Source organism: Brachyhypopomus gauderio, chromosome 7 (assembly GCF_052324685.1).
Source record: "Brachyhypopomus gauderio isolate BG-103 chromosome 7, BGAUD_0.2, whole genome shotgun sequence".
Lineage (NCBI taxonomy): Eukaryota > Metazoa > Chordata > Actinopteri > Gymnotiformes > Hypopomidae > Brachyhypopomus > Brachyhypopomus gauderio.
Genome location: NC_135217.1, coordinates 11,100,703 through 11,125,208, shown reverse-complemented (window position 1 = coordinate 11,125,208; position 24,506 = coordinate 11,100,703). Strand labels below are relative to the sequence as shown.

Genomic DNA, 24,506 nt, shown 5'->3' with positions numbered 1-24,506 from the left:
CCACAAGCTTGTTCGTTAATGAGAAGAGAAGCAAAAGCTGATTCCAGGTCACCACTATGGCCGATGAGTTAAATATTGCAGGGCTATGAGGTTGGGCACCAATGTAAACAGGCCTCCATTAATGACTTTATGCCTTGTTTTTTCTGTTCCACTCCTGGGCTCGTACATCTTCAAGTCTTTCAGTGTACTTCCCATGGATCAGATTTATCAGGCTAATAGGTTTATGTAGCTAGCAACGAGGAGCTTTGCTGGAGCGATATGAGCGACAGGCGTGGATGTCCAGATATGAGTATTGATTTGGTCCTAAGTCATAAACTGTGGCTGATGGGTGAAGCCAAGCCGTTCGTGGCTCATTTGACCGTAGATACGGCAGGTCACAGGTTTCTGAATTTATGGTGGAGGGCTAATGGCCTTCTGTATGTTCTGCTTTATAACTCATTAACCGTCTCTTCCTCTCGCCTGTGTGTAGCGAACCACTGAGGATTTATGGTCCAAGATGGAGTCATGCAAGCGGGTTTTCACCAGCAAGTTTTCACTGGGCCGGCCTACTCATTACAAGAGTTTTGCTTCACGAGTTTCGTTACTTATGGAATTTTCCAGGCCTCCCACCCCCCACTACCTCCCCAGAGCTCTTATGTCAACAGCCTGGTATCCTGAGTGATTGATTCTGTACTGCTCGTAGAAGAGAGAGGACATGAACAGTGGGACAGAGAGTGAGTGTATATGGCTCCATCAAAGATCTGCTGTAGGCTCTGATAGGGCGCACTATCAGAGAGTGTGTGTGTGTGTGTGTGTGTGTGTGTGTGTGTGTGTGTGTGTGTGTGTGTGTGTGTGTGTGTGTGTGTGTGTGTGTGTTAAGAGCTTTTGTATCATTATGTGCACAATCCTAGTGGGTAAGGGACAGCAGTTCAGTCTGGAGCTGCACTGTTGAAAGTTCGGTAAATTAGCTGTGTTATAAGAATAGAAGAAGTCTTCTAAAAGTAAATCCTGCTTGGTCATGCCTGAATTTTCCTTTGATGTGGTCATTCTTTTCTGTAGTTGTTGACTGACCTGTAATTGGAGCACAACGCTGCTTCCCCAGAATGGATCGGCTGATCAACTTGGCACCATAATCCCCAAAACAGGGTTATTTTATCCAACTGAATTTGGATTGAATGCAGTTCTGCAGTCTGGCTACTTTGATGGTTTTTATGGAGACATAATTCGGTCTGAAAGCCAGAAATCTTATCTTATCTGTTAAGTTTTGAGCAAACTTTCCCCTCAAGACAACATTGTCTGGAAATGCAGACTCATCTTTTTGTAAATATATATATATATATATATATATATATATATATATATATATATATATATATATATATATATATATATATATATATATATATTAGTGGTGGGACTTTAACGCGTTAATTTCGATTAATTAATTACAGGAAAATTAACGCACTAAAAAAAATAACGCATTTTAACGCATTTAACGGACGAGACACTTTTGCACCGTGGAATGTTTCTCAGTGCGCGAGTTCCGGGCATACAGATTATGGACACACAATAAGATGATCATGATGGAGATGACTGAAGAGGCTACGCTGGTGGATGGGAAATTTAAATATAAGAAACTTTCAGATGGAAGTACAAACAAAAATAGTGTTATTTACACTTTATGTAGGAAGGAGTTCGCTTATCATAGGAGCACTTCCACCCTTCGTTACCACCCCAACGCAAAACATGTTGCGGCTAAAGCTGGGCGTACACTGTGCGATATTTTAAATCGTGTACTCAGCTCCAGCTCAAACTGTACGACTAAATCGCAGGGAGAGTCGGCTTGTGGAGCTGCTTCAACAGTGCGATACTCTCACGAGGAGCGATTTGAATTTCAAACATGTTTGATGTTCTTGCGACGCTGCGATTTCTGATCGGGAGTTGGTCGTGAGGTGTAAATCGTTCCTCGTTTACCTGTGTAAACTATACGATGCACGACACGCGATTGAGCCGAAACGAGTGAAAAATCGGCTGAAAATGGGCCAAAAATCGCACAGTGTACGCCCAGCTTAACGCGCAGGTCAGTAATGATAACTTAGCTGCTAAATGTATTCCTAGTACGATAGGGTGACCAAACGTCCGTAATTCACATCCTGTGAGGAAACGTCCTGGTTTTTAAATGACCTTCATTGGACCATTAAGACTGGATTAAACTTTCGCGAATGGCCGTAGCGCGCGACTCCGCACGCGTTTATACATGATGCGTCACATTATTTGTGTTGTCCGCTCTCTGTGGTCGAAGATAAATGCTTACAAGAAGCGCTGCGAATTGCGTCAACTGATGCAAGTTACGAACTACCGTCCAGGGGTGAGTTTCCCAAAACGTTCTTAGCGCCAAGTACTTCTTAACCTCGTACGTAAGAACGAGGTGACGAAGTACTTGGCACTAAGAACGTTTTGGGAAACTCACCCCAGAAAGACAATGTCGAAGAAAATCCAGCAGCTGTATGATGAGGAAAGAATTAAAAAAGGTTATTGTGAAGAGTGCCACAAATGTGGCTCTGACTGGGGATCACTGGACCTCTGGATGAAGATCCAGTCATTTGCTTTGAGCATGCAGAAGACCACTTCTAGGCACTATGAAGATGCCTATGGCAGAGGCCTGGGAAATTAAAGAAAGTCTACCATCTAAAATGGTATTAAAAAACATCTTCTGATTTACTTAAATTCTTCCATTATCCTGAGCAAAACCTCCTTAAATTTAACAACATTTTTGGTCAGAATTTCCAATGTTCTGAACTGTTTTCTGCACACTACACATATATTGGTCTTCGTAGTAGACTGGTGGAAAAATAAACAAGATGTTGAAGTTTATGATTATGTTCATTGATTCATTCATCATTCAAACTTAAATTAATATTTCTCATGTTAAATACTGAAATGCGATTAAAATGCGATTAATTTCGATTAATTAATTACAAAGCTTCCGATTAATTCGATTAATTTTTTTAATCGCGTCCCACCCCTAATATATATATATAATTTACAAGTCAACACATAGCCACAGAAAACAAGATGCACAGGAAAATTAATAAATACAGCAATCGCTTCACTGCTTCAGTTTCCCTGGACCGCATACTCACCATGGCCATGCAAAGTAGAGTCTGGCAGTAGTCAGAGACAGTCCAGAGAAGTGGATCTTTTTAAATATCAGACTTGGCCCAAAACATGGCCATTGAGAAAGCCAAAAGCACATTGGACTAGCTCTCAAATTCAGCGCTGAATTATCACCCAGCAGCCGTATCAATGCGACACACAACTGCGGGACGTACGAATATTCACTTCTATCAGGAAAGACACAAGTGAGATGCTGTGTCTCAGATGCGCACCACCGGCGAGCCGCTGCCAGAAGGCATGAACAAAGGTTCCAGCACCACTCGGAGAACACTTAAAACACAATTTATCAGTTGACATCCTCATTTGGAACGCTCACAGAGGTGTGAAACAGCTACTCTTCTGTTCCTAAAATGGAAGCCGACATTGGGATTCTTCTCCAACACAATGCCCCCGCCCCCCTTCTCAGTTCCAATTCCAGAGAAATGAGCATTTAGCTCTCATGCAGTTTCCATGAGGTGGGAGGGAGGGGAGGGGTAAACACATTTTCCTTTCTGAGAGCCTCTGTGTTTAATGGCCGCGGGTTTTGAGAGGCACTTCTGAGGTACTTCGCTCTGTGTTGAATCGTAGCCGTTCTCTCGGGCCTCACCATTCCCATGGTCACGCGCACTCGTGAGACGCCGCGCGCCAGAACCCAGCCTAGCGCTCCGTTTGTCGGCCTCACCAAGGGGTCACTGTGGCGGCCGGTACCTTGGCGAAGGTTGTTGTTGGGGGTAGCAGGGTCTGGGTTGCGGGGCAGAGGGGGGAGAATTCTTCCACTGTTCTGTCTGGCGAGAGGACACGCAGCAAGAGGAAAGGTTTTGGTGTGTGTGTGTGTGTGCGTGCTCTGAGCTCGGAGGTGTCTCCAAGCTCGGCCTCAGAGTCCACCCCCAGCCGAGACCGCCTCGCTTCTGTTGCGCTGCACAATGGAAGCTGAAGTTTAAAGGCCGTCCCGCCCGGCAGCAACAACAGACCCGGGCTGTGTGGACCGATCCAGCCTGTGCGCTAGCTCCAGGGTCACGCGTCCGCTTCCGTTGGCTTGCTGGGGCACCTCTAGATCTCGCCCTGTCTCGCTCAAAGCTCGCTCAAAGCTTGCCCTGTGCTCCCAACTCCCAGCTAATGTTTGTATGTCAAGTCTGTGTGCGCTAACCTTCTGTGGAGGCTGAGTCAGGTCTTCCTCAGAGGCAAGTCACGCAGACTGCTGGCCTCCCCTTTCGCTTAGTTGCCATGCCAACTGACCCGTTCCTTCCATCGGAATCCATTGACACTCCGGTGCTGGGATTCTCGGAGACGGGCTAGCAGCCTGCCAGCATTAGCATTAGCGTTAGCTCGTGATACTTCTTTGTGTGGCTCTCACATCTGTGTTTATGAGTCTGCGCACGGTTCATAAAATTTTTTTTTAGGATTAAAAAAGGTTTTCCTCTGCCTGTTTTAGCCAATGATTTACTTTAAAAAATGCGGCACTGATCTCAGATCTGCTTAAAAGCGATAGCATCCATTAAAGCAGAAATTGCAAGCACTGCTCTGAACTGTCACCTCAGCAGGCTTCTTGGAATGGTCTCTTGTTTTTCAGGTTAATGGTGTACAAGGCTTCTTCTTGACCACTCAGTTAGACACACCTGCTGTTTCGTGTGTGTGTGTGTGTGTGCGTGTGTGTTAATGGGTCTGCTTTCATTTCAGCTTCTATGCATCTTGATTTTCACTTTCTGCTTTGATTGTGTGGTCAAGCTCATATGAATATGTGAAAGTGTGAAATCGCATTTGTTGCTAGAACCATTATGAAAGTGTGTGTGTGCATTTCCATAATGGCACCTCAATTGCCTTTCCCTTGCACAAGCACAGCAGCTGTGCCTGCAGTGCATTCTGGGACAGGGAAACAGTCGCCGCTCGAACACCTGGACAAGAGGAAGGCTGGGCGGTCTGACTCCGCCCCTGCACCACGTGAGACAGTCCTGCAGACAGACAGGCATTCAGACAGACATGTCGCTGACACCACAGTGCTTCTTTATAAACCTCCCCAATTGCTCCTTCAATTGCCGGGCCCGAGCTGTCACTGGGGTGTCCAATTTCTGACTGAGCGGAGACTGAGGCATGGGGGGTGATGGGGGATTTGGTGCTGCAACCATCGCACCTGTTCATGAATTAAACCATCGCCTGGGCCATCGATTCCCTTGGCTTCCCCCCATAGCGACGGTTCCCTTGGCTTCCCCCCATAGCGACGGTTCCCTTGGCTTCCCCCCATAGCGACGGTTCCCTTGGCTTCCCCCCATAGCGACGGTTCCCTTGGCTTCCCCCCATAGCGACGGTTCCCTTGGCGAGCCCTGCCTGTCGTGCGCGTGCACGCTGCTCTGACTGCGGGCGTGGTTCTGGCAGCTGTGCAGGAGAAACCCCGCCGAGCCCCTCCTCCTTGTGGGGGAGGGGGGGGGTCTAGGTAGGTAAGGCTTGCTACATTTTTTTGTCACTTCCTGGCTTCACTTACCAGGTCTTTATCGCATAATGATATGGTGGCATAGTTTGTGCCGCTTGTTAATAAGACTGGAATGGCATGCAGGTCAGAGATGTTCACAGGTGTGTGTGTGTGTGTGTGTTTGTAGTTGAGGGCAGGTTTGTGAGTGTGGATGCACGTGTCTGTGAGTGTGTGTGTGTGTGTGTGCCTGTATGTTTGGGGGGGGGGGTGGTCAGAGTGTGCGTGTGAGTGCATGTGTGTGTTTAATCAGGTGCTAGCGCAGGCCCGGGCAGTGGCGTGTCCTCAGCTCCGTCAGCTAACGGCCTCTATGCGGCCGCTGGAGTCTGTGGTGTGCCTAGAGGAGAACCCGGCTGATTTACTGTTCACACATCCAGTTCAATGAACAAGACCATTCACACACACTCCCTGTCTCTCTCACTCTCCTCTCTTATCTGTTGATGTCACTGTGTGTCTGTGTGTATCATGTGTGTCATGTGTCTGTTCTCATCGTGTGAGGGTGCAACTGCATAAAGGTGTATGCTCGTTGTGTGTGTGTGTGTGTGTGTGTGTGTGTGTGTGTGTGTGTGTGTGTGTGTGTGTGTGCGCGTGCGTGTTCGTCTGCATGGCCCGTGTCTGTAATGCTGCAGGCACAGTAGCACATTCCCTTTGTACATACACGTGGCACTACACATTCCCTCTGCATGTGCACGTAGACACGTTCTGTTTGCGTGCACATGTGACCCTGTATGGGAGCGCACTGTGGCCTGGGTCAGGGCTTGATGAGTCCAGCTCAAGTGTCAGAGCCTGCGGCTGCTCCACAAGCTCCATTCCCCCCCCCCCCCCCCCCCCCCCCCCCGGTCCATAGGCTCCACCCCCTCCATAGGCTCCACCCCCTCCCTGGTCCATAGGCTCCACCCCCTCCATAGGCTCCACCCCCCTCCATAGGCTCCACCCACTCCCTGCGAGCCCTCCATACCCTCCAGGTCCTGCTGCTGTGGCGTCAGCAGCCAATTGCAGACAGATTTGTGTTTCAACAGATGCATGGCGCCCCAGAGGAAGAGCCAAGCACTGCATACCTGCCCCCAGCAGGAAACAAGAGAGGGAAGAGAGGGAGAGATAGACAGAGAGAGAGAGACGGAGAGACACAGAGTGAGAGAGGGAGACAGCAGAGATAATAACCATTTTTTTCCCTCTTCATTATGATTAATAACTTGTTCAGGGCTTTTAAGGAGAGGGAAGGGGCACTGTTTGTTTTGACAGCCGTTTTGTGACTGTTAAATCAGATTTACATTATGGAAGGCTAAATTAGACTGTGTGTGTGTGTGTGTGTGTGTGTGTGTGTGTGTGTGTGTGTTTCACTCTCCTGTAAAGCTGAGCTCTGTCTGACCCACAGCAGCTGCTGAGCTTTGCCAGAATGGACCAGCTTTATGTATTTATGGTTGGTTCCTTACTGCTGCCTTTATTCTATCACCTCTCTAGGCCTGCGCATAGCTCACTCTAACTCAGGCATGACCTGTGTGTGTGTGTGTGTGTGTGTGTGTGTGGTTTGAGATTGTCTGTCTGGTTGTGGATCTCTGTCCACACAGTGCCTCACATGGCCTATAAACATGTCTGTCAAGCGACACACCCCACAAACCACACATGTACACACACACACACACGCAGGAAGCAGACATAACAGGCTTGGTTTGGTGTTTCTTTCTGTCAGATGTACTGAGGAGCACTTCTCAAGAGGAATGAGCTTTAAAATACAGGCGTGCTGATGGATTTAACACCTCGAGTGTAATACGCACATCCGCTCTCCTAGCTGCTGGGTTCAAAATGGCACAGCGCATATTCTTTCTTTTTCCTTTTTGCTGTCTATTTCATATCACTGAAGGACTTCACACGTCCTTACACGGCTCTCTTTGCCCCTTTCATTCTCTTTCTATCTCTCTCTCTTTCTCTCTCTCCCTTTCTCTTGCTAATTCTCTACTCTGCCCACATCTCATCTACAACAGGACTGAATCTGAGTGACCATTAGTAGAAATGTCAGTTTGAATGGAGTGGCCAGAGAGTCCCTTTGGCAATCAATCCCCCCCCCCCCCCCCCCCCTCCTCCTCCTTGTTCTCCATCTCCCTTCATTTCTCATTCTCTTCCCTCCTTTTTTTCCATCTGTCTCGGTCTCTCTTTCTGCCTCAGTCTTGTTATCTCTCTGTTTCTCTCTCTTTCTGTGTGTGTGTGTGTGTGTGTGTGTGTGTGTGTGCGCGCGCTCGCTCGCTCGCTCGCTCTGTGTCGATTACCATCTCTAGGTCAGTCAGTCAGAAGGCCGATCAGTGCTGGGTAAGGCTTCCTCTCCCCATGCACTTTGAAAGCCTCTTGCTGTGACCCTTCTCCTTACATTACACCCATATTCTCTTACCATAACCACGGGAAGTTAATCATAGATTGAATTGAAAAAGGTTTCTCTCTCTCTCTGTCTCTTTCTCTCTCTGTGTCTCTCTCTCTCTGTGTGTCTCTCTCTCTGTGTGTGTGAGTCCCTGTCTTTCTCAAATCAAGTCATGGCAAGATGGCTTTATTGGCATGACTGTGTAATATAGTATTTTCGGATAAATGGAAACTGGAACAGTTTCAGAAAATATAGTTTAGCATTTTGAGTATAACAATAGACATATTACATGGCAATAGCAATAATAATACGAACAAGAAATATTTGAAATGTGAAATTTGGACAGTGATGTTTCATCAGGTGGTGACGGTCTGCCTGGTGGTGACGGTCTAGAAATTTCAGGTGGTCAGCGACGGTCTGCCTGGTGGTGACAACCTGCTGCATAGTCTGTGTCCTACCCATAGGACTCGTACCATCACAATTCGGCTTCTATTATTTTAAAGTGGAAGTCGATATTGCATTTTTGGTGTTTTATTATTTTTGTGTAGCGAATCTGGAGCTGGACTGTGGTCAGTGAGTTGGCATTAGGATGTGGGCATGTCTGTGCTAGATCTCTGACCATAAGGAGACACTTTGCCAAGTCATGCTCTCTGTTTAGGGCCCCACAGCTCTCAGATGGGCTGTAGAATGTGTGTGTCATGTAGGCCTGTGTTGAAAAAAATCGATTTTCCGATTCAGAATCGATTCGCATATGATGATCTGATTATCGATTCGTACGTCCAAAGATCGATTTTTTTTTTAGTGAACTTTTACCCCCGCCTCGTCACTGAATTCACGCAGGCGTGCTCGGTCTAACTAACTGTAAAACGACTTGCCGTCGGACAGTGCCAGTAACGACGATAGTCAAATCGGAAATCTAAAAACAGAAGGACAGTTTATCCAGTGTCAGTGACTATTTACAGTTAGTCCGTGTCACTGACCGTTTACCCAGTGTTTTTACAGTTTAAAAAAAGTTTAAACTGTTCTTGTAACGTTGGGCGCAAGGCGATGGACGAGACAGAATCCTTTGCACTTTCCAAATCGTTACGTTTATTACATTTACCGAAGCGCAGACAGCGCACATAAAACACGTTTACATAGAACACGTGTGACTCAAACAACGACGAGCACAGGACGCTGCGCGCGCGCAAATTAAATAGACAAACCACATCAACCCCACGTGATTACGAGACGAGCCACAGGTGAGGACTATCTCAAGACGTCGCACCCACGGAGATACACCGACGTAGACGATTAGATGCAGACGATGTAAACACGCCCAAAACGGAGGGGCCGGGGACCGTAACGTGAGAGTTCTGTTTTTATATTCTCACTTTAAAGAAAAATACACGTTTACATTTTATACTTTCAGTTTATTAAGTGTGAGCACTTTTAAAATAAAAATGCATTTGGTAGCAACAGCTTTTGGGTGAATTCTTAATTATTTCAATCATAATAATAATGCACTGGTTAGTGTCCCAGTAGGAGCCCACTGTTGCAGATATAGACACTTCAAAGATGTCCTCTGTTTATTGTCCTGGATTACCTTTCTTGAAGGTAGATTTATGATGACCCTTTTCACCAGTCTTCCAGCCATCAGTAACTACCAACTACCAGTAACTATTTGCTGATTAATATCTATATAATACTAGTTTTAACATGTTGCTTCTGTACACAGTCAGGAAACAGCTCAAATACATTTTAAATAACACTAAACCCCGAATTGGATCGAATCGGATCGAATCGATTAAATCGGATTAAATCGAAAAAAATCGATTCTTAATCTTCAGAATCGGAATCGGATCGATTCTTGGAATTTGAATCAATACCCAGCCCTAGTGTCATGGTGCGTAGTTGTGTGTAAGCACTATATGTAACCATGAATGCTGTTTCCCCAGGACTCACCTTTAACCCTATCCAGGAATTTAGGGACATTTTAAAAATGTTTATTGACTGTGGAAATAAGCCAAATCTTCAAACACATGCACACAGTTTCTCTCTCTCTCTTTCTCTCAAACAAACACACACTCTCTCTTTCTCCCTCCCTCTCTCTCTCTCTCTCTCTCTCTCTCTCTCTCTCCCTCTCTTTCACCGATGATGATCTGACACTGTTGTCATGGTGCAAATACTATTTTGGTTCCAGAAGCACACCTGCTTTTGAAGAGCGATCCTGGCGGGGGTGGGGGTGCTGCTCTTTACGTGTAAGGCGGGGCTGCGGTGTGAGCCTGCCTCAGCACAGGGGCGGAGAACGTTGGAGTCACGCCTCCTCACTTCATGCCTGTGGCACCATACTCTCCCCCAGTTATGACCTGAGTACACACAGGCCTGAAGAGACCTAAAGGCGTTTTACAGACACCATCACCGTCAGTAATTCAAGTAATTCCATCCATGTTACACACACACACACACACACACACACACACACACACACACACTTTTGTGCTGTTTGGAGTAGGAAGCTGATGAGATGGAGGAGCTCTGTGTCAAACAAAAAAAGTCAGAAAGTATGCTGTAGTCATCACACGCACACACACACACACACACACACACACACACACACACACACACACAGAAGGGATGGCTACATGGCCGTGAGTCTTTGGCTGCCGTTCTCCACCTCAGCCAGTCCTTGCCAGCCCCTGTGGGCTTGAGCTGGCGGCTCTCTGCTTAAAGCCTGCGTCCAGGCACATGCGTATTTACAAGTCATGTTTGTGCGACGCTTGGCTTTCTCTTTCACACTCACACAGAGTCTCTCTCTCTCTCTCTCTCTCTCTCTCTCTCTCTCTCTCTCTCTCTCTCCCTCCCTTTTGGAGCGAATGCATGGCCTGGTGTTGCATTCAGAGATAACACCATTCATTCATTCCTTTCACCCTCTTTCCTCTTTCTTTCCTGCCTTCTGCCATCCGGCTCATAAAAGAAATCACTGCTGCTTTTACAGCGCCTCACCCTCTGCACACTCATTTCACTCTATGGCTTTTGTGTTCCTTGGAGAATTTACACACTAGATTACATTGAATTTTTTCTCTCTCTCTCTCTCTCTCTCTCTCTTCCTCACTCGTTCGTAATTCCATCATGGGCCCTTAACCTGAGGCTAAACATGCAATTAAATAAGAACAGCTTGCTTTATTCTCCATCTCTGCTTTTAGCTCCACACACACACACACACACACAGAAGAAGAAGATGCAGACTTGGTCTGTATTAATTACAGCTGCTCTTAATTGGGCTCTTAAAAGAGCCTGACACGAATACACGGAAACACACACATGCTTATTTACCCTGTTCACTGTTCTTTTCCTGTATCTCCACAGAAACACACAAGTGGAAGGTCTTAAATGAATTCTGTCTTATTATTCCTGCAAACATCCTTGCTCACTCTGTCGCGTGCTTTCACGCACTCTCCCTTTTCCTCACTCTCTCTCTCTTCTCGCTCTCTCCCTTTTCCTCTCTCTCTCTCTCTTCACGCACTCTCCCTTTTCCTCACTCTCTCTCTCTTCACGCACTCTCCCTTTTCCTCACTCTCTCTCTCTTCACGCACTCTCCCTTTTCCTCACTCTCTCTCTCTTCACGCACTCTCCCTTTTCCTCACTCTCTCTCTCTTCACGCACTCTCCCTTTTCCTCACTCTCTCTCTCTTCACGCACTCTCCCTTTTCCTCACTCTCTCTCTCTTCTCGCTCTCTCACGCTCGCTCTTTTGACCTTGCCTTTGAAACGCGAACATGTTTGTGTGTAATTAGTCTATACACATCTGCTGCATGCGTCCTGAACATCATCAATCCCCCCCACCCCGCGCTGTCACAACTAGCACTCACCGGCACCTAACACTCTCATTATACCATGGTGTGTTCAGCTCCCTCTCTCTCTCACACACACACACACTCTTCTCTCTCTGTCTCTCTCTCTCTCTGTCTCCTCCTTACAGCGCTCACCCCTTTCTACCTCCCATACATAAGTGACCGGATGAAGTAGTGGTGGGGGTCAGAATTCTGTCTTGGCTTTTTTGTGAGACGTTTGAGAGCATCTTATCATCTTCGGTCCGACTCGTCACCTCGACAGTGTCTGCTCACTTGGAAGAAGGCAGAGTGGTGGCAGGACACTGATCCACACTGGCCCAAAGAACTTTATAGCCTGTAGGTGGGCACTCGTAGGCACCCAGGACACACCCACCGGTCCTGATGCTGTGGTTAGGTTCTGGGACAGGGGTTGAGCAGGGATAGAGCCACCAGAAAGACTTAATGTGTTCAGAAATTCCCACATATCTGGGTGTGATCCATGTCTTGTTTCCATTATTTGAAATATCAAAGCAGTGCATTTTCTTTAGTTTGGGTCCCCTAGTGTGTCTCTTTGACCCATTTCTAAATAATTTGAGTTGATGTGTAAAATCTTTGGGCTTAGTGTAAAGTATGCACAAAAAAAATTTGTGTGGATTGCATAAACCAGCATATAAACCTCGCCCGCCTACGCCCCATCGTGATTGGACGCTGCTGGTGTTTATTGATTTGCTGCTCGTCCTGCTGATGCTCGACCACACAAGTGCTGGAACGGAATGAGAGCCGTTTGAACAATCCGTTTGTTTCCTCTCTCCTCCCTATCGCCCCCACTTCCTTTCCCCTGATAGCACCTCCCTTCTTCCATTTCTCCCTCTCCCTCTCTCCTCCACCCCCCAAATCCCTCTCTTCCACCCCTCCCTCGTTCTGATATCCACTTTGAAAGTGTTCCCAGGGAGGGTGGCGTAACCCACAGGTGACGGCAGTATTACCATAGCGTGACCTTTCTGCCGTGTCCTTCGGGCTCCGTCCGTCACGAGCAGCCCCACTAGGCAGAGCCGAGCGGCGCTTCAGTGGCTCCCTACGTGAGCGCAGACGCTCTCAGCATCTCAGCTGTGCTTTGTGCAAAGCGAGTTTGTTTGTGTAGCATGTTTCCTTCAGCGCGGTGGTTCGGAGTCATGTGCTGTTATGTGCAGGAAGAGCAAAAGCTGGTGTTAAAAGCGTTAAGACAGATATTGTTTAATTGTATTGAATAGTTAGAATAAATATATATAATAAATGTAAATTAATTTCACGGTGAGAGAGGAGTAGAGATCAACAATGGTCTGAAGAGTTGCTAAGGTTGGAGCTGCGAACCTGTGGGAGTCGGCTCAGACTCAGTTGAATCTGCTCACTCGGGTCGGCTCAGACTCAGTTGAATCTGCTCACTCGAGTCGGCTCAGGTCGGCTCAGACTCAGTTGAATCTGCTCACTCGGGTCGGCTCAGACTCAGTTGAATCTGCTCACTCGGGTCGGCCAGTACCTATTGATCGTAAAATCCCGTTGGGTTCGTAGTCTTCTCACATTCTCCTGTTAAAGTGCGTGTGAAAATGGTGGAGATGAAGATGGAGGTGGATGTGGAGATGGAGAGAAGGATGAAGTGTGTAGTTGGAGAAGCTGGACGCTTTACTCCGCTATAGCGTTAGACTTCTGGTCCTGGTGAAGCACCATAACTCTGCACACTGTTCCTGTGAGCTGATATGGCGAACCTCTGTTTGTTGAAATACACCACCTCCCACATTCTCCTCCCTTAATCCTTCTCATACTTGTACAGGAGAAGCCTGGGTGTTTTGTAGATTAAACAAGCCTTGGGGTGTAGAGAGAACGAATGAAAGGACAAATGAGAGAACAAAAATGCTCTTGAAACGGAGCCGCACATGCACCCACAAGTCCTTTGGGTGGGGGTTGTGGGGGGGGTGTCATGGACCTCAGGCCAATTAGAGCTAATGTGTGGTGACGTGGGGAATTGGGGGCAAGAGAATGGGGCCATATGGCAAAGGGGGGAGGAAGGGAGAGATGTGAGGGGATAGGTGTGTGATATCAGTGGGGTTGGCTGTGGGGGGTGAGGAGATAGGTGTGTGATATCAGTGGGGTTGGCTGTGGGGGGTGAGGAGATAGGTGTGTGATATCAGTGGGGTTGGCTGTGGGGGTGAGGAGATAAAGAGAAGAGGGGTAGAGAGAGGAGTTAAAAGGTTTCGTCTCATCTCCGTGGGCAGGGGGATGGTGCCGGCTCGGCAGGATGGAGAGCCGTCCGAGACACACAGAGAGACTGCTAATGTAATGGGGGAGATGGCAGTGGAGGTGGTTGGAGGAAAAGAGCACGGACATCAAAGAGGGCGAGTGAGGGGCGCAGGTCCTTCTGCGTGTTACCACCGAGACCTCTCATCCCAACTCTCCTCAGGGCTCCCTCTGAGACCTCTCTCTCTCCCTCTGTGTGTGTGTGTGTGTGTGTGTGTGTGTGTGTGTGTGTGTGTGTGTGTGCCTGTGCATGTAACTGTGCTGCTTCATTAGTACTTGTTTTCACCATCACCAGGAGGATTTAAATGAGCCATCACTCTGACCTTTATACATCTCTCTCCCCTCTCCTCGCCCCTCGGGTGGCGGGGTGCGGCCCTGCCGAGGCTGTTTGTGGGATAACGCGCAAGCTGTTTGTTTCCTTTTAGTCATCCCACATTTGTTCATCCATTTATTTGTTTCCCGCTCCACGCGGCGGGTGCTGGCATAGTCGCGGACGGCGCAAGTGTGTGTGTGTGTGTGTGTGTGTGTGTGTGTGTGTGTGTGTGTGTGTAGACGCAAGTGATCAGCCATTAGCGGTCACTGGTGCTTCTGTTCGTTAGTGGAAGAACGTCTGCCACTGTGAACACTGTAATTGAATCGAGCGGGCCTCCTGTGATCGCCACGGCGCCTACCGGCTACGCACCGAACGCCTGGCGGGCCCTCCGAGTGTGGGAGCACGTCTCTAACGTCCCGCCTCAGCAGAAACACACAGGCCGCCCACACTAACCGCCGAAACGTTTCTTTCTGCTACCCAGACTCTGTACCTTTTTGTTGTTCAAAGCCAGTGTCACGCACCTGGTCAACATTTTGTTGCTTAGTTGCAGTAAAGTTGAATTGAGTTTGCCCAAATCCCCGGGAAAAATTGGTTGTAGAAATAAAAGTATTTTTATATTTTAATGCGATTGAGTGTGTGTAGTTTCCACTCAGTAATCTGGAAGATGATGCATGACTTACTGAAGAATTGCTGACCTTAAATGAAACATGACACTAGCCTGTCATCTTAACACGAAAGCCCGTCAACTCCGCTCTTTTTTGAAGGTAATTTGAGTGCTTTTGTTTTAAATAGCTGTTATTGTAGCACTGTAAACCTGCTAAAAAAGGCATTATGTTTGTTCATCTTTTGATGGTTTTCGGCCACGGTCTGTTCAAAACCCTTAATAAACAAACCTGCTTGAAGACCGCGTATAAATATGCTCCGACGTCCTACTGGCGGTGACATTGTTAAATATAGGAGGACGGTTCGCTTCCAGAACCGCGTCGCTCGGTAGGGGAGCAACTTGCTTATAAGTTTCTATTTTCACTACTGAGAACTGATAGGATATCTTGTCATCTTTTCTGTTTTCAGATTTTGATTGCAGTCGTGAATAAATAATTTTTTTGGCTTGACTGCAAGCTTGCCTGCCTGCTAACCACATGGAGGCCAAATCTGCGCAAAGGCACCGAGCCATAAAACGACCGAGACCGAGCGGTTCAGACTTGGAGAGCGCCCTGCGAATACGCGCGTGCACGCGGCACGTGACCGGGTGGTCGCGGCGGATGGATGAATGAAAAGGGCGATAAATGATGGCAAAGGGCGTCGGGGTGGAGAGGGCGGGGGAGAGAGGCACTCCCGTGCGCAGAGTCGAATTACTGCGGTTTGCTGGCCCCCCACCCCCGCCCCCCCCCGAGGCCCGTGGCTTGCCGCTGTATGTCCATGGCGTCATTTGATGTTTAATTAAAGTTCAGATTGGGTATCAGACTCTGCTTGGGCGACTGTGGGGAGGCAGGGGAAGTTCTGGAGCCAAGCAGGGGGTGAGGTGAAGGGGTGGGGGGTCGCCCCGGGTGGACACGCTCGCCCCGGGTGGACGCGCTCGCCCCGGGTGGACGCGCGCTCAGCCAGGATTAGGGTCCTATCTGCATGGAGCACACTGCTGGGCCTGAAGCTCAACCTGGCCGACCGAACTCGCAGCAGTTTTGTGTGTGGGAGTGTGTGTGTGTGTGTGTGTGTGTGTGTGCGCACAAGCTTGATCTGGGGTGTGTCTTGAGTGTGAGAGGTTAATCTATATGGTTGTATTCTCCACCACACAAATGCATGCACATGTTACTGGCTTGTCTAATCACCTCTCTCCCTCTTTCTTTCTCTCTCTCTCTCTCTCTCTCTCGGCAGTGTGAGGAGGAGTGTGTGTCCCATGTTGCACTAGGAGTGTGCGTGTGTGTGTGAGATGCTGGCCTGTTTGCCAGGTGACCTCTCCCTCCAGCTTCTTCCCCACTCGCAGATGAACACTGGACTTCAGAAATGTGAGTACCAGTGCACACACACACACCACACACATTACACACACAAACGATATTCAGAGCTTCAAGCAGAGTGTTTTTAGGGCTACATTACACAGTCTGATGTCGGTCTATTGAATTTGCACGATATCAATAATGTTAGATGTACCATGAAAAGCTCAACGTCAAAATGGGCATGTAATCTGAACATGTAACGCCCACACCGAGAGCTGTTCTGAGCCAGTACTTCGAGGACAGATGCCATTGCTAATTGTTTGTGAGATATATGAAAATCATCATGTCTATGGCAATAAAAACATCTTAATCATTATGAGCTATTGATATCCTGCAGGAGTTAGTGGTCTGAAACTCAGCCGTCTGAAGGCAGAGATACCCACCATTAACCCCAGTAAGAGCTCCCATATCCCCTTTCCACTGAAACCTGTTTTCTTATATGGCACTTAACAAGAGTTTCCTTTTAATTTATATAATAAAGTATAATCAAACACATTATAAAAGTGATTTCTTAAATTAATTCTTAGACTTGTCCACAGAGAGCGTATAGAAAGAAAGACGTGAACATGCACACTGATGGATCGATATTAGTCTGAGGAAGACTACTAGTCTCACAAGGCTGTGATCATGCTCAAAGCACAGTACCATGATGTCATGGTGCCACTGAGGTCTTAGTTGTGCTAAGCTTAGCATGATGAGAACATGTGGTCCAGGCTGATTTGAGTCTGTTGGAGGTAGACTGGGACATGTAAACGCTCAGATCGAGCCACTGACTCTCACGCAGAGTTCTCACCACATTTCACAGCACAGGCAATACCACACATGTGGTGCCAGCTTCACATCGGAAAAACAAACAGCTTTTTGCTTTGATGTCAAACAACAAAAGAATAATCAAATGAGAAGGGTCCGCGTTTTTGGAGGGGGTGAGCAAACATGCCTGATATTCAATCAGAAGTTGACAGAATGGATTTTTAAATCTGGATTGTTTTCTTCATGTCTTCGTGGTGTCGTGCGGTGAAGGGAGAATTAGCTAGTGGGATTTGAAAGACGACTAACATTTGGTACACGGGGTAAAATAGTCACTGATCCCATTTGAAGGTGATAGCAGCCAATGTTTGCACCTCATCACTGTGGGTCTTGATCTCCCTATATGTGCATGACCTGTAATCATCTGCACAATGACGTCTGCACCAGGGAAATCCAATGTTGAGCTTTCTGGAGTGACATGTCACCAGATTAGAGGTAGAGATGGCAATGAAGGGGCAACAGTGCCCATCCAGCAGCGACCCTGCATTCTTGCCCCTGTCCTGCATTATCCACGGTTTCCTGCCCACGTCCTGTTGTGACCCGCGTTCCTGCCCACGTCCTGTTGCGACCCGGCGTTCCTGCCCGCGTCCTGTTGCGACCCGGCGTTCCTGCCCGCGTCCTGTTGCGACCCCGCGTTCCTGCCCGCGTCCTGTTGCGACCCCGCGTTCTTGCCCGCGTCCTGTTGCGACCCCGCGTTCCTGCCCGCGTCCTGTTGCGACCCCCGCGTTCCTGCCCGCGTCCTGTTGCGACCCCCGCGTTCCTGCCCGCGTCCTGTTGCGACCCCGCGTTCCTGCCCGCGTCCTGTTGCGACCCCCGCGTTCCTGCCCGCGTCCTGCTTCTTGCTGTCCGCAGGGCTGCAGGTTCATCTGAGCTGTTGCTGATTGACACTTGGCATCCAGCAGCACTGCTTTTCACCACACACCTGTCAGCCTCGCCCCCGTTCTCATCACACACACACACACACACACACACACACACACACACACACGCGTGCACATGGGCGAAACCCGCTGCCCATCCAGCCTGTCTTTTTCAATGATGTCGAGCGCTCAGTGAAATTAGGCACTGTTGTTCGGAGGCACAGCAGGAGAGCAGCAGCCATCAACTCCAACCTCCATCACCTCCGCACACAGAGAACACCTGCTGCTGCCCTGCATACGGCTGGCTGTCTGTCTGTCTGTCTCTCTCTGCCTGCCTGTCTGTCTCCCCTGTCGTCGTCCCACCCCCCCCTCACTCACTCACCCTCTCTCTGTTCTTTGAGCAGCAGACAAATGTGGGCGGCCGGTGTCGCCAGGCCTGACATGCCACAAGATTGGCAGGTGAGCTATTTAGTGAGGAAATGTCAGGGGCCATTTTGTTTAGTCAACAGCCTACAACAAAAGGTGTGTGTGTGTGTGTGGGGGGGGGGGGGGGGGGGGGGGGGGGGGGGGGGTACTTTGCTCAATAAAGAAAGAACAGGCTCATTCAACTAAAACTAAAAGGCCTGCAGCTGGACTCCCAGTTTGAATCCCAGCCGTGCTACGCGCCATCCAGGACAACTGGCAACCTGGAATACTCCTTATATTTAAGAAGGCAGACAGCGTGTTAATTACTCACAAGGGAAGCCGTCCCCTTGTCACTGCTCTTCTTCCTCTCCTCCCACCTCGTCTCTCCTTCTTTCTGACACACCTTCCCCCTGTTTGTCTGTCTCTCCGTCTCTGAGGCATGTCTGTCTCTGCCCCCCTGTAGAGCAGTTCCCCTGGGGAAGGCTGCCTGCTGATAATGAGGACTCAATCTCATTAGGATGACAAAACCCGGTTAGACAGACAGACGGACGGACAGGACAGGACCAACGATGTGTGAGCTGTCAAGTGGCTGTTGCTAACGTTGCTCTTTGCTCACTGAGGGCGGAGCAGGGCAGAGTACCGGACGGGCCCACGCGGGCGGGTCTGGAAGAGGCCGCGAAGCGACCAGCGGCGCGGGAACGGGGCGCGTCCCGAATGCTTCCAACCTCCTCAACCTCCTCCCTCACAAGTCGTCCCGTCCTGCACAAGTCCTCCCGTCCCTCACAAGTCCTCCCGTCCTGCACAAGTCCTCCCGTCCCCTGGTCTGCGTGTCCTCCTGTCTCCTGTGGAGCCTGCGCTGTCTCCCGGGGATTCACTCACTGTAGAATTGCAGAGGCAGTCAGAGCTTGACCCACTTCTGGGCTTTATTTGTCACTTCTGGGCTCTCCTTGTCCTGCTATTTGTCTCTCACCCCCCCACCCCTCCCTCTGGTTCTTTTTTCCGTTCTGTCTTCTAACACAAGCACCCCCCATCCCCCCCCCCCCCCCCCCCCCCCCCCCCTCCTCATCAGCCTTGTGATTTGAGAATAGCAGTAATCAGACTAGCCCCAGGAGCCCCCATTAACCCGCACGCAGACCCGCTCCCCTGCCATTGTGAGTCTCTGCTCACCCCCACCCCGGCTTCCTGCTCTCCCGCCCAACACATCGGCCCTCTCCCGCACTCCCATTTCGGCTCCTTCTGCCTGATCAAGAGCTCGTGCTTCAGTTGCTTTTGCCTGCTGTGGGGAGGGAGGTTGTGGCGGCATTTCCACGGGGGCTCCTCCCTGGGGGGGGGGGGGGGGGCTGCGCCCGCTCGTCTAATCATCTGTCCCGTTTTCGCCCTCATGCCTTCATTTCCTCCCGGCCAGAGCTCCTGCTGCCTTAGAAAGGGTCGGAAGAGAGAAAGAGTGATCACATGACCAAGGGAGCAAGGCAGACGGTGTGTCGGTACTTTGAGTGTATGAGGACCAGCGATCCTCATACGTTTAGAAAAAAAAGCCCGTTTCTCCCCTTTTTTTGTTCTAACCCATCATTCTTTCATCTGTCTCCTGTGTCTGAACTCTCCCCAGTGACCTGTGACCACATCAGGTGTGTGACCACATCTGGACAAGTGCAGGTGTGGCGAGCGGCCAATCCGGGGCCTGTTGGCGTGCACACGCACTTGAGCGGAGATGTTTGCATGTGCGCCACCGAGGCGGGAGCTGGCGGTGCATTTATTCATATGGAATAATGTTCATTTATGAGAGAGAGAGACGCAACGCTCCCAGCACAGCCAAGCAGCAGGCTGGACGTGCTCAGGGCCACCCGGCCTCACTGGGCCCCGAGAGACACACCAAGGAGAGGGGCCGATTCAGCCCAGCTCTCTCCACCTCCACCGTGTCAGGGCCAAGGTGCAGGCGATGTGTCAGAGCGGGGAGGGAGGAGGGGGCGGGGCCTCAGGGGGCCTGCAGCACCCTCATCACTTCACTGGCTGACTCTATAATTGCTGCTCATGGAGGCTCCCTCAGGGCGATGTGCTGCTCATCACTGTCCAGGCGTGTGTGGCCCTCTCTCCTGCGGCCTGGGCCACCGGACACGCTGATGGAGAGCTAACGTGACAGGGCCACTGCCCTCGGAGGGTCGCGGCAGGTTTACTGATTCTGTCTCTTTTTTTTTCTTTGCCCCTTATCCAGCTCTCGTCTGGTTTGTGTGTTTCTGTCTCTTGTCCTTCCTCTTGTGGTCCAGTACCAAGGCAGAACTGTCGTGTCACTCCAAATGGCTGGAATGATTGGGTGGGTGAATACCGGCACGGAAAATTGTTCTAATACGCACCTCTGAGACCCGGCGACCAGCAGGAATGGTTTATTTTGCTGCAGTCTGGGACCAGTTTCATCCACATAATATCTGTGCTGGGCCTCAGTACGACGTGACGCAAAGCTGCTCTCAGATCAGCAGAAACAGAACGCTTACTGCCTTGGGACATGACCTAAGCAAGAACTCTCTCTCTCTTTCTCTTTCCTCTCTGTCTCTAAGGTTCTTGAATGCAATACTTTGTATTGACAGTCAGTGGTCAGTTTATTTGCCATTCATATAAAAGAAGATGAGGAAAGCACGTGTGTGCACATGTGTGCGCATACACGTGTGTGTGTGTGTGTGTGTGTGTGTGTGTGTGTACATGTGTGCGCATACACGTGTGTGTGTGTGTGTGTGTGTGTGTGTGTACATGTGTGCGCATACACGTGTGTGTGTGTGTGTGTGTGTGTGTGTGTGTGTGTGTGTGTGTGTGTGTTGGGGCAGGTGTAGAGGAGAGGAAGGAGAGAGAGAGAAGAACATCACAGTTCCATACTCTGTCTCGGGGCCTCTGCTCTGTCTGAGGAGGGAAACCAGACTCTCCTTTGTGATTGGTGCCTTGAACCTCTGTCTCCTCCTCTTGGCTGTCTCCAGCTCCCACTGCGGAGTGGCCCGGATTGGCCACGCACTGTGGTGTGTGGAGCGGGGCGACCCGGTGGCGAGGCGAGCGTGCTGGCGCTGTACTGAAGTGCCCTCGCTGCCCCCCTGCTCACAACGACTGTGTGTGTGTGTGTGTGTGTGTGTGTGTGTGTGGGGGGGGGGGGATTGGTCCACTTCGGTAGCAGGGAGGTGCAGGTGGGTGCACATCAGAAGCCCTCTCATCCTCTCTTTCTCCATCTCTCTCCCTCTTGCTCTCTCTACACTCTCCCCCTCAAATGATGAAAGCTTGTTTTATACAAAGACTCCCTTTCAGCCACCAGACAGCAGTTTCACAGAGAACGCTTATCATCGTCAAATTCTCCCTCTCTCACGTCTTTTCCTGTCTCGTCCTCCGTCCCCCCAAAAGCCCCACCCCTCCCCCCACACCCCTCCCCTCCCCACGCGCATCAAATGTGTCACGCCAGCTTGAGGAGCTGGAGTCTTTTTGGGGGGCCACTGTACTGCGAACGCAACAGAAAGTGAGAAGCCAGCGCTTCTGTCGCATATAGAATGAATGCCTCAGGATGTGCGTGTGTGTGTGTGCGCACGAGAGAAATCCCTCTCTGAAAATGTGTCTGTTCATTCCTACAGACCACTAATAAATGTAGAATTAATTGGCCAGAAGTTGCTATGGCTCCAACCACCCTGTCTAATAAATGCCGCTGATTATGGCCTTTTATGTGAACTTCTACCTTCAATTATGGGCTGCCATCGCATCTCTTCTCATTTTCTCCTTTACAAGGTCGCATCCCAATTAAACGCTCGACGCTGGAGACATGCGGCAGTCGAGTGAAGACTCTGAGATCTCGCTGCGGTCTCGCGCTGAGCTGCGAGGAGGACCAAGGGAGCGAGCGCTCTCTAATGAAGCTCCTCTTCCTGGGCCCCAGCTGCAGCCCGCACAAGAAGGGCCCAGACTCGTTGGGGGGTTAGGAGGTCTCAGTGGCCTGGTCAAGCCTTTCGGTCCTACAGTACAGCTCGGTGTGTCGTGTCTGTGCACGTGAGAGAGTGTGAGCTCAGCAGGGTGTTGGGTTTGACAGGATCTGGTTTCGCGCGCTACAGTCGTGATATTCAGGTGACAAATATAGAGACAGAGCCCAGCTGGAATCAGCTCTCCCGTTTGGGGAAGAGAGATGGGTTTCAAACCCAAGCTGGTTGTTCTGAGCGAATTGGATAGTTAGGACAGGATTTATTGACCTTTTGCAAATGGTGTGCACAACCAATCAGTATTTGTCTCTACACAGTTCCACAGGGAGCATAGATCTGGAGACCCAGGAGTTGTTCACAACTGCTGCGATTTTGTTTCCTTTACATACACTTTCGGGTCTAGACCACACCAACAGCTAAATTGGGGTTTTTGCTACACTCGTGTTTTCATCACGTCTTCCAGAAGTTTCCCATCTCTGGAACATGCGAATGATGAGCATGTGTGAATATCTGACCTATGACTGCTGTATCATCATACGCGAGTATCTGACCTATGACTGCTGTATCATCATACGCGAGTATCTGACCTATGACTGCTGTATCATCATACGCGAGTATCTGACCTATGACTGCTGTATCATCACACGCGAGTATCTGACCTATGACTGCTGTATCATCACACGCGAGTATCTGACCTATGACTGCTGTATCATCACACGCGAGTATCTGACCTATGACTCCTGTATCATCACACGCGAGTATCTGACCTATGACTCCTGTATCATCATACGCGAGTATCTGACCTATGACTGCTGTATCATTTCCATCACGGTGCTTCATTTACATGCTGCGGTCACAGACAACACCGAGAAAATGGGTTTTGCCATTATGGAGCCGTGGAAGACACACAACAACCTCACATCAGCGAGCTGAAAAATGGGCTTCAGTGGTGGAAAATGGCGATTTAGTGTGTGATGAGTGGGCCAAACACCTGCACACACATACATGTTCCACTAGGCCTAAGGCTCACCACACCCCTCCTCACATCACACTGTACACACCCACACGCTTCCCTGTTTAAACCCAGAAACACACACACACACAAACCCACAGAGATGATTGACATGAGCAGTTTTAAATACTGTGGAACAGATGCACTTGCCAGGCATTAATGTGTCTGGCAGAGTGCTGATTGGTGTGTGTGTGTGTGTGTGTGTGTGTGTGTGTGTGTGTGTGTGTGTGTGTGTGTGTGTGTGTGAGAAATCCCTCTAAGCTGCACAGGAAATGTCACCTGTGGCGTTGATGGAGAGGAAGTGTGGTGGTGAACATTAACCTGCTTCTGGTGTGCGGGCTGTGTGCAGCACACACACCTTGCTGTTCACTTGCGTCAATACAAGATATTCGCTTTTCAAAGGCCCTAACGCTGCATTATTAAGTCATTAAGAGGAGGCTGTTCTGCGCTGCATGCCCAAAACAAAATCTGCATGATCAACAGAAACACTGAATAGCATTAGCATCACATGGCCATCAGATACCATTCAAACATTACTTCCACAATGAGAATTTCCTAAAACTGCAGACTTAGAAGGCAGGGTGGTGCCCACTTGGGTCTATAGACTATATATGGACCATTTACATAAATGGGCTTACATGGTGGGCTCCAGGTGCCAGCCTCTATTCTCACAGACTGAAAGGGTTTCCTCCCAGCTGAAGAGCCTGTCGCTTACACGCCACCTCTTCTGCAGAGATGAGCTTTGCTCCCCCCTTCAAACCCCCCCCCCCGGGTCGGCCTTTATCTCCTGAATGTCATGGGCCTTTTGTGGTGCTGCCGACACCGGGAACGTGAGAATGTCGGTGCAGTTGGGTTCCGCTCCTCTCCGGTGTCCCTCTCCGCTCCGGTTTCGTCCGATCCTGTTCAGTCCGGCCCAGATGAGCCGCCCTCTCGCCCCTTTCTGTCTCTCCGAGTCTTTTTCACCAGATTACTGCTTCCTTTACCATGGCTGCCAGCTGATGCCGTCTCTTTGGAATAGTCAGTTCCTGTGTTCATTCATCTTCCTTCTCTCTCCTTCTCTTTCTGTCTGACTTTTACTCATTGTTTTGTATCTGTTCCTGTTTGTTCTCCCTCTCCTCCTCCCTCTCCTCCTCTCCTCCTCTCCTCCCTCTCCTCCTCT

General features: G+C 49.6%; 1 protein-coding gene across 4 annotated transcripts in view; it reads left to right on the top strand.

Moving 5' to 3' along the window:
• fam222ba (family with sequence similarity 222 member Ba) overlaps positions 1-24,506 on the top strand; it is a 46,186-nt gene that overhangs the window by 18,989 nt on the left and 2,691 nt on the right. For 3 of the 4 annotated variants that reach the window (XM_077011658.1, XM_077011660.1, XM_077011659.1), the window contains one exon: positions 16,213-16,343. In XM_077011658.1, coding sequence (XP_076867773.1) covers positions 16,268-16,343 — 76 coding nt within the window. In that variant the 5' untranslated portion in view covers positions 16,213-16,267. Of the gene's footprint in view, positions 1-16,210; positions 16,344-20,012; positions 24,365-24,506 lie in introns of those variants that run through there. The other variant, XM_077011657.1, reaches the window with a different exon arrangement.